Consider the following 17,050-nt stretch of genomic DNA (forward strand, 5'->3'; position numbering starts at 1 on the left):
ATGCAAAGCTCTCCCTGTATTGTCTAACCTTCTATGTGCAGCAGTTTTTATGGTTTATGCCTCTTTTGTTTGACAGGACAAGAAGTTAATAAAAGCCCTGTTTGACGTACTCGCCCACCCCCAGAATTACTTTAAGTACACGAGTGCAGAGTCCAAAGAGATGTTCCCTCGCTCCTTCATCAAGCTGCTGCGGTCCAAAGTGACCAGGTTCCTGCGACCATACAGCTAGACTGAAAATCTTCTTGCACTTTCTTGTTAGACCCTTGTGATCCTGCATCATTCCAGACCTTCCGACCTACATGTAACACTGAATCCCTGATCATCTTCTGCCCGCATTCAAGATTTCGCCCAATTTGTGGTGAAAAATCCAAATTTTCTGTACCTGTCCTCAATCTCTGTTGTCACATGATGCCTTTCAATGTCTTGAATACAGAACTGTAAACCCCACCCTTGATAGTAACTGTACACTTAAACATCCAAAGTTTGACAAGTATAGGTTTTTGGAGGCCAGTAATTATTGTGTTGTAGAAATTTGCATTAGTATTTAATTTTGTAATATATTTGTTCCTTATATTTCAGCAAAAAGAGTTATAACCCTGAATACACCAATGTAAAAACATCTATAGTTTTAATTAATGCCCTACAGATGGAAAGCACAGTGTTAATGATGCTAAATGTTGCGATAGTGTACTCAATAGCTGATCTTAGTAAGATCATTTTACTATGTCTAAAAGTATCTTTATTCCACAAATGCTGATAAACATAAACTGTTGATTAATTTATACACTTATTTTGAGCTGATAGTGTGATCAAGCTAGCTTGTTAGCTAGTTTGCTGGCTAGTTAGTTTAGCTAGCTTGCTAGCTAACTAGCTAAAAATGATTGTCCAATAGAAACAACCCTTACAGCAATTTACTCCATATACTAGCCTACATAAACTGGAGACAAAAGGAAATTGGTGGCCAAGAATTTTGTAAAGTAGGTGTTGATTTACAACACCTACTTTACTATATAAAGTATAACTATTATATTATACTTCATCATTTCAAACTGCCATGTCTCATCCACATTGGTTTATTTTAGGGGGAAAAAAAGATTTTACTAAAGGCAGTTCTTTGAAACAGTATTCACATTCCCTGCCCTTCATTTTAGTATGTCAGGATTTTATGTAAAAATCTAACACAGAGAAGCACATAATTCTGAAGTGCAAGCAAAAGAATCAATGGTCCCAAATGTGTAAAATATAACCTGTAGCATAGTTTGGATCATAAATATGTTTTTATGACCACTTTTAGGTTTCTGCAAATAATGATAGTTTCATCCATTGCAGTCATGCTAGCTATTTCTTCCATATCCAGTGTTTATGCTATGGAAGGTGTTCTTTGGCTTTGGCTCATGGCTAAAGATGTCGCATTGAAAGGATGTGCAGTTGTGAAGTCACTGAGAAGGGATAGCTTGGATTTTTGAAATGACATTCTGTGAGAAAAGTAACGGCTTTCCTGGAGTAGACAGATGTCAGATTGCAATGAGTTGGTGGAAAACGAAAGAAAAACATTTACAAATGCTAAATGCTTGCAAGAAAGAATACGTGTCTCCCTTTAATTCTGCAAAATCAGATCTGTTTGATCAGCGTCAGGGAGGTGCTGATCATCTCCCTGCACTGAAGCAGCTTACACACATTTAGTTCAGTCATTATGCATGCATTTAAGGCAAAACCTGCTCATATTTACATATATTTCTCTAATTTGCAACCAGAGCAAACTGTTTGGTACAATTGAATACTGAAATATCTGCTCTTTTTATTTTTATTAAGGTAGAAACTCGCAAGTCATATTTACGCACATGCCTTTCTTTCTTATTCTCACATTTATAGTTGCAATACATTTGTAGTATATTTGCATGGATTACATATAAAATATTACCATCATCAAATGAATCAATTAAAGGAATGCATAATTCTTTTTTTTCCTATAACATCTTGATGTGAAAAACACCACTGTGACATTGTTCCTTCAGTCAAATGTTGCTAAAGTTATGTCTTGTCAGGTCACAACCCAGAGTTCTCCTTTAATTGAAATGATAAAATAGTCAACTTTCCCCTTTGATCCCTTCTGCATCCGTTGTACTTGAGGCTTGAGAGATGACAATTGCCTGCTGATAAGATAAAAAAGGATCATTTCTTCAGTCAGTTTCATGTATTTAGTACAAACTGCTTTGTGAATCCAGTTAGTCTATATAAATCACGGCAAGTAATGGAGATTGAGTTTCTTTGTGAATTCTCTCTTTTCTAGAAGACTTTCTGTTCTGGAACACTTGTGAAGCAACAGCTCAAATTGAAACTATTCATTTAAACATTACAGAAGCCAATACTAAAAGTCTACATTTCCAAAAAGGCCATTGCTCTTTTTATTGTCTGGTTTGTTGCTGTTCAGCCAGACTACTTCTATCCAAGTACTCTAAAGTTTAAGTAAGTTGTTTCGGACTGATGCTGTATTAGTTTGCTTCATCAGCTGCTATTTATCCGTCTGTTCTACATCCATTTACTCCTGGGAGAGGGGCCCAAGTCTAACTAGCTGAGCTAAAAGGTAATCATGGATAAGTGGTTATTACCTACTGTGTCGTAGTTGTGCTTAGCATCAAATTGTGTCTGTATTATTTGGATATTACAGAGTGAATTTGCAGATCCCTTTAAATCTTGCGTTTAAAATTCTTTACATTTTTCTCCATTTCTCAATGGATTTTCTCCAAAACAAATTTAAACATTTTAGATCTCACGTCGGTGCTGAAACAGTTCAGTCCTGTACTCTTCCAGGTGTTGTAGTTTTGATCAGCTGATTTGGTGGATTGATGCAGTCTGATTTTATGTAACTCCAGTTACATAGATTGTTAGACCTAACAAAGAAAGTGTGAAAGGTTAATCTCCACCAATATGGCGTTGCACTCAATGAGATATGAATATTTTTAAACAGCTTAAACATGGGCTCCATCTGGCTGGCTATTAGTCTTACTTAATTCCCTTTTTTTCAAACTCACTGCAATATGACATATTCTTATTACTGTAACTATCATGGATAAGAATAATAATATTTGCAATACCTTCAAAAAGATCCAAGCTATCCCTTTAAGCATTGTCACAGTCTCTTTGAAAAATGTAATTTCATTATACAGTCTGTTTTATTATAGAGTGGTTCTAATAGAATAATATTAATACTGGATTAATAGTAATAATGACAGGCTTGTATTAGCTAGCCAATATCAGCTGCTACTGTGTCCATTAATCTTTATTTTCTTACATTTTTCCCCTCTACCTCCCAATTCCTCCACGTTCGTTTAGTATTAGCAATGCTTTGCTCTGTCTTCTGTTATGTTGTCATGTTGCTACCGAACATTGGGATATGTCTGAGCAATGCACGGACATATCCAGTCATAGTCATGATGTGCCATTATGAACTGACCCACAAAGAGAGTGCACAGGTGTATTCCTACAGCATTCATTACTTTGCTGGGCTGATGAGCAGATATATGCGCTTAAAGTACTTAAATGTGACGAATTAATTACATCCCAACAATTCCACCTTAGCCTGTGCTTCATCCATCTTAGCACATGAACAGATAACACAGATTTGTTTTTCTTTTTATGAAAAAAAAAATATAACAAGAGATAAACTACCTAGAAGCGACAAAGTGTTACTTTAGAGAGAAATGTATGTGATTTAACTAATATTTGGAACATTAATTGCACTTGAATTTTCTACTTTGACATGTTGGGGAGAAAAAAACAGTAATTTTTTTTTGTGTGTTAGCTTTTTTGTGTTGTTTTCAAGTGTACCACATATGGTGGTGATAAGTACGATAGCTGTGTTTCTTGTTATGCTAGCTCCCTCGTCTTTAGCACCTGAATACTTGCTAGCTAACACAGCTTCCACTCAGCCACAGACTATACATTTGTAGGAAAAACTAAATACTTGTTGAAACACCATTAGTTGCAATCGTGATTAGATGTCGTCTTGGTATTGTTTAATCAATCTGTCGTACCATTGTGGGGGGAATTGTGTCACTACAAACATGGTCAATTTTCATAAACAATTGAGGAAAAAAATGCTCGCCCACACGGTCGGATCCAGCACAACAGAAGACGCTATAGTACCTCTGCCGGGCCAGTGGGTGGTGATGTAACAATGTCACAGAACAATGCAAAGAACACCAAACAACACCGAACGGCACCATGTTTATTGGTGAAAGTTTTTATTTGTGAAAGAAAGGTGCATTCGGGATACATAGAGAGATAGAGCTACGTCGTCATCGTATCAAATGAGACACAGCTCATATGTACACACTGAAACATGAAACCGACATTTTTTTATTTTTCCACTCTGGGTATTTGTTATCTGGTCTCCCATAAAAACAGATCCATGTGGTCACACAGCTAAACTCATCTTGTCTGTCTGATTAGCTTAGTCTATCTTAGCTTAGTCTAGCCTAACTATCAGACAGATGATTTTGCATTGAACTCTACGATAGTTTGGGGTAAGAGGAGTTTATTGTCAACTCTGTGACTAAAACATGGAAAGATCCTGTGGTCCAGTTGTGTCTCCATGGACCGTAACATTTCATTTGCTAACTGAGACCCTTGAGTCCCTAGGAAGATTGAAAACGCTTCTAAATGTTTTCCACTTGTGAGTAATCCTTCTCACGGCTGAATGACGGTCCTTGCTTTCCCTTACAGTCCTCCTTTGATTTACAAGTGGTGGCGGTGGCTTCCCTAAAGTTATTCTGATGCCTTTCCATCATGGCTCCATGTAAACACAGACTGTACGCTCCAGGCTATCTATCTGCCAAAGCTCCTCTGTTAATAGAAGTTGATGTACTTACTGTTGGTCAGTTAAGTGTTTTTGATTGGCAATGGCTGAAAGTTGCTTCCCTTTGAAATACTTCAGAAACATCAAATGTGTACTTAGGTTTTTCCCATGACTGTATGGATAGTATGGAAAATGTCTCTTTCCCATTTAGTAAGCTAAATATACAGAAACACTGTCCTGTCATTGGATATGTCACTCTTTTTCCATCATTACAGTTTGTGTTGGTAGCAATGACCAGTTTTGTTCTATCTGTGGCTCATTTTAACAGATAAAATACCAGGCAGGGATATTCAGAAGAAAAAATAACTCAAATATCCAAGTTTACACTTTATAATCCAAACAAATCTGTTGAAAGAAAAATATGTTTTAAAAGAAAATGGCTGTAGAAATCTGTACACCGGTTGTGTCCAAACCTGTTGACATTGTGGCCAAATGTGTCAAATTGAAAGTACTAAGGGGCCACAAAAATTTTCAAGGTTATTTTTATTTTTTATTAAAAGTGTTAAAAAAAAAAAAAGGTTTTGCTTCATTTTACCTGAGCTCAACGATAAGCTAAACATTTTAATATTTGGATGAATCAAACAAAGCTGTCTGACTTAGCCAGAAAAGGAATCTGTAAATTATTGTATATCTGCAAAAACGGTTTCACAGAATTTGCCTGGTCAAAAAACAATAACGGTATACAATATCCCAAAATGTTCAGGTTGATTATCTTTGTCTAATTTTGTTAGTGTTTACGTATGTGCGTGCATGTGTGTATTTTCAGCAACAACAACAGAATACATATAGATATGGCTCGGTGCTCCCAGGTCTACTTTTTGATTAAAGCCACTGGATGTTTAAAGTCCCATATCCCGTCAAACTGAATTAAAACAAAACACCTGGTTGATGAAAAAGTCATTCTTTGAGTTGAATCTTGCTCTTTTCTAAAGACTTTAATATGTCTGTATATTTTTTGAAAGGCCTCGTGTTGGTGTAAATTGGCACCTAACATTTTCCTAACCATGTATCTGCATCAACCACCTGGGCTGGCAAACTAAACTCACAGCATTCTTGGATTCTGGTCCAGGGCGTCACTAAATCATCCTGAGGACCACAAATGAGGAGACTTTGCTGTTTCACAGCCTGAATGACTCGCTGTAATGAATCAATGAAATCTGGTCTATTGACTGAAATAGTTTTGCAAACAAGAAAAAAATTAGCAGAAAATTGCAAGCTGATAATTACCTTTTATCTCCAAAGTAAATAATACTGTGTGGATGTAATTTTACATTTTTATCCTTTTCGACAAACTGACTGGAAAATTGGCAAAAATCAGATAACTTTACTTCAGGTTCCTCACATTTCTTCATCTTTTATGTCGGCTGAGGAATTGGATGATGAGGTGCTTTAGCAAAGTGCTGGCTTAAAAATGTTCACACCTATGCAACTAGGCCAGAGGAGTTTTTATATGTCATATTTTATCATCATTTTATCATATTTTGGTCCCAACAGATTTGCTTGTTTTTCCAGCTGAAGTCCAGAGGTTTATTTCCTCACTAAATTCAACCATACTCACACTGTCCCATCTGTAAACATGGCAAACTGAGTGGAAATGCCTCGTGGTTCTTGCCTCTCCCACGCGGTAATATTAAGAGTCACGCAGTAATCGCCAAAGATCAAATAGCCTTCCCAGTCCCAGTCCTTTGCATGGACCTTTGAGTCGGAGCTTCCGGAAACAATTGTGGCTTGTATTTAATAGGACTGGAAGACAAACGTATCAGGGGTGTAACAATACTAGCATCACTGCTGGGCACATACCATGGGCTGTGGTTTGCTGTATGCTTGGTAAAAACAGGAAAAAGAAAGAAGCCAAATGTTAGGTTTGTTTTAATTTATTTTAAAGGGGGAATAAAATCCCCCACAAAAACAAACAGCAAAACAAGATGGTTTTTTTTTATGTCGAGGTCCCTGAGTCATGAGCACAGAATGCAGATGTTGGCTTGTTTTAAATCACAATGTACAATAACAAAACAAACTGTTTTGCTTATTGATTTAATTTATTCGATGTCATTGTTCACAGCTTCTTCTGTTCTCTGATTGGCCCGGTTGAAATTCTGTCACAGAAATCCATCTCTATGGGACAAATCCCAGGCAGAGTCCTGGTGGGAGATGAGAACTGAGCAGAACTGCGCAGGAAGATGATGGCCAGAACAGATCAATAGAAGTAAAATAAACCTAATTATTGTTTTGAAGAGAGTGTGCTAAATGTGCGCTAAATGAGGCTCTTAGTCATTTTAAATTGTTAATGCAGCTTCAAATCTGCAGTTGGAAAATAAAAAACTTACTTCAGACTGCTTACAGACTCCATTAAACACAATTTGTGATGTTATTTTTAATATTTTTGTCTCTTTTTTTTAAGTCAAAAAATAAGATGTCTTTAGTGTTTTTGTGAAGCAGAGTAGGAAAGGCGCTGGAGTTAACATGTGACTCACAGCTTCAGTGAAGAGAAATTATGAATTTTGAAGGAATTTGAATTGCATTTAACTGTCCATGCTTTAAAATCTGAAGTTATTGTACTAATCAAAGCTCAACAGGACAGTTCTAATCCAAACACAGATCTAATAAAACACTATCAACGTTTTGCTCTGTTTGTGAAATGACAAAAAGCAGGATTCTACTTTTTCTTTTGGCATTGGGAGGGAAGCCAAACGTAGACTTGACTCGTTGACCGTGCGTCACGTCTTGTGAGTTGAATGTATTGTTACACCCTGAGTTCCAACCCTACAAGGAACGAATGTAGTGAATATTTTGGGGGGAATGAAGATAAACAACCTAGTGTGTGTATGCTCTGTTGCTCTTGTTACTCTGGTTACTTTCTCAAAGCCCTGGCCTCCACCCGCTCGTTTCAGTCCAGGTTTCACAACCAAATACCTTGATTGACTGTTTGGCACATACCGCCCAACCAGAATTCCTGCATTTGTCCACAAAAAAAAACCCATTTTAATTAATGATGATCTGAATTTGAGTTCAGAACCCACACACGCACAAAAAGGAATGATGGACTTTTAAGACTCTGCCAGTTGTTACAGAGCGTACTAAAGCAAAGCTGATGACTGGAAGGTAGGAAATTAATCTGAAAGCTTGGGCTTTGCAAAACACTTTGTGGTCATGGGAAACTGTTAAAGTTAATCGTCTGAAACATTCAGAACCACAACTATGGTTCCACATGGGAACTGAGTGTGGACTTTCTGGTCTTAGTTTTGGCTTGAAATCCAAAATATGGAATTTTGGGGGAAAAAAACATATATATACACCAAATCCAAAGTCATTTTTCTATCACTGGCTGATAATTTCTCCGTTAGGTAATGTAACTTATAAATGTAATGAGACAGTTAGTGCTTGGCATAAGTTCCTGCTCCAGGTCTTGCTAACAAAGCAGCCGCAAACCGATAGTCATCTTTCTGTTGTAAGGATGAGCACTGTTTCATGGAAAGTGGTGAAAAAAAAGGATCAAGAAATGTCAAAAATAACTCAATAAATTGGAGAATGTATCCCACCCTGGATGGGCGTGTGCATGTTGTATGGATGAGAGTCGTAGAAGTCTATGTGCAGTGTGTGTGTTGACAGAGTGGTGTTTCTGTGAAAAGAGAAAAGCAGTCCCTGTCTACTTTAGTCCCTTTTTGTATAAGAATAATTTGAACTTTGTGTTAGTTGGTTGTACCCAAAGAGAGAAACTGTAACACAGTGTTGTGGCCGTTGTTTGCTCCGTGAAACTCCAGTACTGAACAAGTTCAATAAACAGTAGCAGAATAAACAGCCAAGATGTTGTCGTGACTTTGTGTGAAATCTTCAGAACTCCATCTACAGCTGAAAATATGTATGTTTTTTTTTTTTCCACGTCACCAAAGAAAATTTATGATGATTAATATGGAAACATAAAACTGCCAGAGATAGGAAATAGATTGTTTACCATTACAATGAGATGCAATGCAATTTTTTTGTTGATGTAAACAAATGAGTTTCGTATCTTGCTATCGCAAATAATTTTCTCGTTTCAATGATATATACATAGCAAAAGAAATACCCTTCAAGTTAAAACAAGACATTTTTCTAAGTTCAGTGAAAACCAATGGAATTAGTATGTTTTATCAATATTCAAGAATTATTGATACTAAACAAGCCCCTACGTCTTGCTGAAAAGTTACTTTTGTTAGTTTTGTCTTTTTTCAAGTGTAATAAGATATTTGAGCTAGAAATTAGACTAAAATGCTTGGTAAGATTTTGTATTTTTACAGTGTAAAAATACATTCTGATGACAGATTACAACCTTTTTTTTTAAAATTGTTTCCTCTGACTCCGTTTCTTCTGGACAACTCTCTGACATCTGGGGTGCCAGCATTTTACCTTCCTGTTTAAACAAGAACATATTTCTGATAATCACAAGAATGTTTCTCTTTATAACAAGATAATGCACTGGAATTTATTTCTTAGCTCTGCCTGTTAAATTCTTTCATAGATTTTATTTATTTATTCATTTTTATTTAAAAGCTAAAGTTCCTGGGTATTTAACGGGCCACAATTGACAATGAAACCTGTGAAAAGTTGTGTTTCATATTGTTCTCATAGAGCATCCAACAGATACTCTTTGACAAACATTCCACCTTTTGATCAGATCAGTTAATTGATTTGGTATGCAAATTTCTATTCTGTCTGAATTTTACTCTCATAGCAATTTATTTTCACCACTAAAAACTAGGTAGAAAATATTCTGACCCAAAAAGACTCAGCCTGCTTCCTCAGCTGAGGTCTCCCCTTCTTTGAAATCCAGATTGTTTGTTTCATGCCAGGAAAAAGACTCCGGAAAATGTTGACTGCATTCATCCCTTGAACCAATAAATGTTACACAACCAAAAGTTCCTAAAAACGCTGGTTCACAACTCAAGCAGCTCTGTGTGGGGACACAACTCCCAGTTTAACAAGCAAGACAAGACACAGATCATTTCCTTTCTCTTCTTGCTTTCTGTTCTTCAATAAAAGTTCAGTTAGTGATTATGAACTGTTTATGGCAGCTTTACAATTATCAGCCAAAAAAGAGATGATGCTGTACTATTAATTTTCAATATGCTGAAGAGGTTAAAAAGCCACCCAGGTCATTGTTTGGTTTTCCAAAATGACCTCGGTTTACGTCAAACCTGCGGAACTGCGGGTGGTTTTCTATGCATGACTGCCATCTTGTGGCAGCATATGGTATTTCCATTAATTCGTCAAAATATGTAGGTGTGGATATCCCTAATACGGTTCTGTTTGGTGAAGTGCAGCTTTATCGTTGATGTCTTTATATATTGTTTTGTTCCCCGTACTATTATTTGTTTTGAATATTTTTTTTATTTATTGTTTTATTTATGTCTCAGTTTGTATGTTTTATTCACCGTACTACATTTCTTTAAAAAGCATTTCCGTAAACCTGCAGTGTTATTTATCGAATAATGTTACATATTTTGCATCTGAATAATAAAAAAAAAATTTTTCGTCCTTCCTTTCATTCCATTTCCTTTCCGTGTGTCGTCCATATCCCATAATGCATTGCGTTCTCTCGTTGGATCATGGACCAAGGCGGTAAGCAAACTGCTAGCCCGAGCCGCTGTTAACAAAGTTTCATTTTTGTCTTTATTTTAACCGTTTTATTTCTCTGTAGTGCATTTTTGGGCTAAAACAAACCACCATTTAAGAAATGACTCTCCTGAGACGTATCGTTGCCTCTTAGTGCTCTGTTGCATAGTTACAGGAAGCTAAAAATGCTTAGAGACAGAGTCATGCAAAGTGCATCATTATACTGACGCACAGTTAGAGTTCAGACTGACAGCCTATATAGTTTTCTGTTATAATAGACAGCACTTTGTTTAATTACCACTCCTCACATTGGTGAGTTATGTTCACACGATAGTTGGAGTTAAATTGGTTCCTACAGCGTTAGGCCGCTAATGCTACCTGACCAATGTTAGCAGATGCGGCTAATCTTCTACGTTAAGTTAACTTGTCCCCTGCTCTATCGAGTCGTGTTATTTGTATTACACAGTAAAATCATTTCGATTTGTCTGTTTTCTGTGGTTATTTTCCAACACTATGTGAACCTGTCGGTGTTAGAAATAAATTGGTAATCTGCGCGGTAGTTGTTCCAAGCGGCTGGAGAAGTTACATTGATGCCCGATTAAAAACAAGGAGAAAGTGCTTTTAAAATTAATTTTGACATAAATAAGACAGACCTAACACAGCTATCAAGCGTATTAACCCACTGTACAATAATTGTACTGTAGTGGTCTTGCATGTTTGTTCTAATTTTAACCATTATTATTATTGTCTCAATTAAAATTGGTAATATATTGGTAACATTTTACTTATAGAGTGTTACTATTCGGATACAGTTGTATAATAATAACTCTAATATTTTTACACTACCGTTGTAATTGTCCACTTTTATTACAGTGGTAATATATAAACAAACTACCTTTAATATTTTTATACGGTCACATAAATCTTAAAGTTCACACTAATTTGAGATTAGAACAAACACAAAGTAGCACATAATTGCAAAGAGGTATAAAAAATAATTAAAAATAAACCCCTGTGTTTTATTTTTTTACTAAAATGTACTGTTATGTTAGATAACAAAAGCATTTGATTTTAATTCAAAAATACTTCAAGGATTCCAATATTCCAATATTTCTTTGCAACTACAACAGAGTTGATTTGACATAATGTGTGGGAGCGCTGTTAAATCACTGTAGGTACCAAACATTTCTCTCTCTCTTTCTTTAAACAAAGATAATGTGATTACAAGACATTTTAACTGTGGATTTAAAAAACTTGAACATCTAACAATTTCTTTTCTAGAAGCTTCTTAGACATTCAGCACTAATTCATTTTAGTGCTCAAGACACTAAAATGAATTAAAATCATTATTAAACCTCACTTAAGCTGAAAAAAAGCTGACTCATCTTCACTCAGGAACAACTTCCACACCAAAGAGTGTTGTCATTGGCGTGAGCTGCAGTGCTAGCTCTGAGTGTTTACTGAAAAAGATAGCAGGTGTCAGGAATGCCTGTCTGCTGTCCTTCAGAAAGCCTGTTGCATTTTGAATGAAGATGGTTTTTCTAGGACTGCATGACATGAGAAAAATTGGCATAGTAATAATATATAAAAAAATATTTCCTTGACAATCAATTGTGATATTTGCTTATTTTCTTCTTTTTCTCCTCATCTTGTATAACCAAAACCTTTTTTTTTTTAATCTTATAGTTTGACAGTCATATACCCAGAATCTTTTTTTGTACAATTTTCTGTTTCTTTCTGTTCATCTTCCTTTCCTTCATCATCAGCAGAAAATGACCTCCCAGGCGGCGACGGCTCGGGGAGTCTGAGTGACCTGGACGTTCGCAGACGGATTCCCATTAAGCTGCTGTCCAAGCCGCCACTCAGGAGCAAACCTCCGCCCCGCATCCAGAGACCCGGCATCCGGCCCTGTAAACCCGAACCTGGAGAGGACGGTAAGCAGAGCCGGCCCAAGGCAATAAGCCAACTCTGCAGCCTCTCAGGGCGCCCTGTAAACCGTTGAGTTTTAACACAAACCACAGGTCGAGAATTGTAACTTTTTCTTATTGAGAATGCTATTAGTTGTGGTTTAATAGGTTCAGTAGTGATGAATGAAAAGATTTCAAATTGTTGTGCCTTTAAGTTCAAGATTTGAATGAATTGGGAAGTTTACTTTGTAAAAGTGCAAAAAATAATCTGCACAGTTTGGTTGTTGTCACCATAGATGAATGCAGCTGTAGTTTTTATTGAATTGTTTCTTAAACCAGTCGTCTTTTGGTGAGCCACATGCCATTAGTGACCTGAGGTTATGATTGTGAATGGAAAAGGTTTTATTTGTGATAAAGGTTTCTGCACATTCTGGTGAAGTCTGAAAAAATACAACATTTTAATTCTGTATTTGCAATGCCAACATAAATATGAATGATTGAGGGATATCTGATTTTAGAGACTTTATAATCTATTTCAGTGTCTTATGTTGTCTTCCTACATTCCTTTCTTCGTTCCATCCTTTGGAAATTTCAGTCTGGAAAAGGATGGAAGTTTTGCTTGCAAACCTGAGTAGAAACCCTTCCTGGATAATATTTTGAAACTTATCCTAATATCACAATATCTGATTATTAAAGCTGTGAGATTGACTTTAACTGGACAGAGTTTGGAGATTGGTTTGTTGGCACCATCTTTTGGCTGAGATGCTACGTTAAATTTGCTCACTTCTTCTCTGTTTTGATATGAATTTTTGAAAATTGGCTCGTGAAATCTATCTTGCCATTCCGATTTACATTATGTGGACCAAAATTACAACATTTTATTGTGTGGAGACCTTTATAGTTGCTGGCCATCTGATTGGATGGCTTGTTGGAGAGTCATGAACAACCTGGTACCTCTTTGAAATACAGAATGTAGCTGATACTTCAATGATTGTAATGTCAAGACAAATTTATTTATTTATTAGTCTCAGGAATTAACTTTTTCTGTCATTATTTTTGAATGTTGTTCAACTCCATGTGAATATTTGTACGTCTGCCATGGAGGAGTTTTGCTCCTGGTCTGCAACTCTAAAGCTCTCAGTCTGTTATCTCTGCTTCATTCTGTCTCTCTAAAATCTGCCAGATAAATTCAACTTCAAGCAAGAGGAGCGCTTTGACTGTTGCACTAAAGCTGGCGATGTGTTCGGGAGTCAGAGGAGATTTCCACAGCCACTTTTTTGGGACTATAAGGTGCGTTGCCTGTAGACCAGTTATTGCATTGATCTTGTTGTTTGATACTAAAGCTCATTTGAACATATTTTTACTTTGCCAACAGTTGAACTTGATCGGTGAAAGAGATGGAGTTCCGATTCACTTCTGTGACAAATGTGGTCTCCCCATTCAGCTGTACGGACGGATGGTATGCAATATAAAGATGAGAATGGGATCAGAAAGTCATTTTGGTTCAGTCGTTTTATTGAAAAGTCAGATTCATATGTTCGTTATTTACACAAAATGATACAGTTCCCACATTTCTGCCTGGGTAAATGGCCTGGGCTCCTTTTCCCTAATTTACTGCAACATTTCGGAGTTGCATGGAGGCAATAAGCTAGCTCCGGTTGCCTCGACAACAGCCCCTAGCTCGGTTGCATTGATAAGGTATTTCCGATCCAGAACTGCGGGGGGGGTGTAGGTAGAGAAAAGGTTTTAGTTGCTCAACAACTCACAATGAGCTTAGCAAGGTGAGCGGCATCAGTTGATTAAGGTTTCACCACTGTACCTCAAAGCTGCTTGAAAATAAAAAACAGAACTGAGTAAAAACTGGATACTCAAGTCATATGAGGGCATCCATGAGAGATCATTCAAATTCGATAAGACTTTATTGATCCCAAAGGGAAATTAAATGTGATCGAATTCAAAATTCTTCAGTCATTGTACATAGTAACAGCTGTGGGCAGGTAACGTCTCCTGCAGCAGTCTGTACTACAGTGCAGTTGAAGAAGCCTCTGATTGAAGATAGTCTCATGAAGAGGATGGTCAGGGTTGTCAGTATTTCAAATATATAAAACCAAAAAAAAACATTTAATTATTATTAACATTGACTGATGTGGAACGCTGGAGTAAGTTTTCAGCCGTATTGTCCAGTCAACTTTTTATTGTTAGACTTGGTATAAGGAGTCTGAATATTAAAAACCATTTAAAATCAACCACTCTGGGGTTAATAATAATAGTTATACTTTTTGAATAGATTGAAATGAATGAGTTGTTGTCAGTTGTGACTCTCCTCTCTAACTTCTCAGATTCCCTGTAAACATGTCTTCTGCTACGACTGTGCTCTGCTGCACGAGAAGAAAGGAGAGAAGATGTGTCCAGGGTGAGGCGCTGTTTCCTGACAGATGAGTCGAGTCCCTGGCCTGAGTGCTGTTGCTCATGTCTGCTGTGTGTGTGTGTGTGTGTGTGTGTGTGTGTGTGTGTGTGTGTGTGTGTGTGTGTGTGTGTGTGTGTGTGTGTGTGTTCCCAGGCTTAACATGTACAACTGTACAGAGCAGGTGCAGCGCATCGAGCAGTGCCAGCGCGGCTCCCTCTTTATGTGCAGCATCGTGTCGGGATGTAAACGCACCTACCTGTCCCAGCGCGACCTGCAGGCGCACGTCAACCACCGTCACATGAGGGCGTCCAAGTCGTCTCGCCAGGAGCCCGTCCATCTGCCGCCGCCCGACGTGCCGGAGCGTTTCCGCGTGCCGCCGCCCCACATCCCCAAGAGCCACGTCCACCTACCGGCGCCGCTGCCGCCCTACAGCCAGCCGCCGCCGCCCAGCCCCCATGACGGCCCTCCACCGCCGTCCCCGCTGGGGCCCGAGACCTTCCGCATCTCCACGGTAACCACCCGCAAACACAGCAACCTCATCACGGTGCCCATCCACGATGACTCGTCATCCCGGGATCCCCACCCCGCAGGGCCCGGCCCCGGCCAGCCCCCCCACCACCACCCCGGGGACTACCCCGGTCAGCCGCCCGTGGTGTCGCACTCTCACCACATGATGGCGCCACCGCAGCATAACTTTGGCCCTCCTCCTCCTCCTCCTCCGCCCATCAGCCACCCCATGCAGCATCCCGCCCAGGCTTCTGGGACCCCACACATGGTGTACAACCAGGCCCCACCACCGCCCATGTCAGCAGCTCCCCCACCCATCACCCCCCCACCTGGGCACATTATGGGCCAGATCCCCCCCTATATCAACCACCCTCCTCCAGGACCTCCACCGCAGCACAGCGGCCCTCCTGTTAACGCCCCCCCACCACATCACTATAACCCCTCCTCCATGCAGCAGTTCTCTGAGGACCAGGGCACCCTGAGCCCCCCCTTCAGCCAGCCGGGGGGTCTGAGCCCCGGCATGTGGCCCGCCCCAAGAGGGCCGCCACCCCGTATGCAGGGGCCCCCGCCCCAGGGTCAGATGCCAGGGCCGCACCACCCAGACCAGAGCCGCTACAGGCCGTACTACCAGTAAGCTGCCGGCTGGTTGCCAGGGTAACAGTCAGTGTCATTTCATTTTCATAGTTAGTGTGAGTGATGTTAGTGAGGCTCTGGGTGACGGGAGGAATCTGTTCCACACGCTGAGCTCAGCTCCACACTGAACAGATTATAGACCCTGAGAAAAGATGGATTTCAGTTTTTTAATGACGTGTTAAAAATCTGTATATATGTCGACTGATGTCACCTACATTAACGGATGTTAAAACAATTCAATAAATTTTCAACAGCGGATGTTTTCTCCCGTTTGTTTGATGGTAATTTAATGAAATCGTCTCCTGTATTAGGTTCATTAGTTTAATATTTAAACATAGTGCTGGGTGATAAATTCATTTTATTGATAACTTTTTTTGAAGATTTGATTTTAAGAAAATCTGGATTTTGTTTTTCATAATTCAATCATTCAGTTTTCATAGTTGGATGATGTCACCACACCCAGGGCAGCCATGTTGTTTTATAAGCGTGTTTTACAGCTCAACTCATAGAAGGGATGATTGAAATAACAGAAAGTTTTAGAAAATATTTTCATTTGTAATTTCTTTTTAAGAAAAAGTGAAATAAAAAAATGAAACTGGAGATTTTATTTTTAATCTAGCCCTATTTTAACACAATTACTCCATGACTAATATGTGATATTTGTGAACTTGTAGCAATCACTCCATGCAGATTAATAAACTGATAGAAATTCATAAAAATATATACACAAACCCCGTCCTACCTTGGCTCACTCCATTTCCAGCAACACTCACATTTTACACTTAATAAATTAGGTTTCATTTTGCTGGAACAAATTCCAAAATCCAAAACTCAATACATTCAATATCAACTTTTACTGAGTCAGTAAGATCCATATTATGTGAAAAGTGCACCTGCTTTTAAAAACAGTTGACTTGTGTGTATTCAGCATATTTAGTCTATGAATATGATTGTATTTTTTTTGTTTCATTCTTCTTGAACAGGTTCTTGTTGAAAATGAAATTTTTTTACCTGGGATAGTAAAGGTTAAATAACACAAAATAATTCAAATTTTTCCAGGTATCATCCGACACCTAAAATTCAAACTTTATTGCAGTGAATTATAAATAAAAATATACAAATAATTTATAATAACCAGTGAAATAC

At 38.3% G+C, this 17,050-nt stretch overlaps 2 protein-coding genes across 3 annotated transcripts in view; both read left to right on the forward strand.

Annotated features, from left to right (window-relative positions):
* Positions 1–8,661, forward strand: part of scube1 (signal peptide, CUB domain, EGF-like 1) — a 103,349-nt gene extending 94,688 nt beyond the window's left edge. Inside the window, exon 23 of the mRNA XM_015001662.2 lies at positions 77–8,661. Within this exon, the coding sequence (XP_014857148.1) occupies positions 77–229 (153 nt within the window). The 3' untranslated portion in view covers positions 230–8,661. The remainder of the gene's footprint in view (positions 1–76) is intronic.
* Positions 8,662–9,735: 1,074 nt separating this feature from the next.
* On the forward strand, positions 9,736–16,504 carry cbll1 (Cbl proto-oncogene-like 1, E3 ubiquitin protein ligase). Of its 2 annotated transcripts, none has more exons than XM_015001660.2 (6): positions 9,736–10,456; positions 12,217–12,384; positions 13,541–13,647; positions 13,733–13,816; positions 14,697–14,770; positions 14,918–16,504. In XM_015001660.2, the coding sequence occupies exons 1-6, from the start codon at positions 10,444–10,446 to the stop codon at positions 15,903–15,905; spliced, it is 1,434 nt and encodes a 477-aa protein (XP_014857146.1). In that variant the 5' UTR covers positions 9,736–10,443; the 3' UTR covers positions 15,906–16,504. The 2 variants fall into 2 exon arrangements, with proteins under 2 accessions (XP_014857146.1, XP_014857147.1); XM_015001661.2 differs by having other exon boundaries at positions 12,220–12,384.
* Positions 16,505–17,050: the final 546 nt, after the last annotated feature.

The sequence above is a fragment of the Poecilia mexicana genome, unplaced genomic scaffold (assembly GCF_051168715.1).
Source record: "Poecilia mexicana isolate PSO_F unplaced genomic scaffold, ASM5116871v1 scaffold_23, whole genome shotgun sequence".
NCBI classification, from domain to species: Eukaryota; Metazoa; Chordata; class Actinopteri; order Cyprinodontiformes; family Poeciliidae; genus Poecilia; species Poecilia mexicana.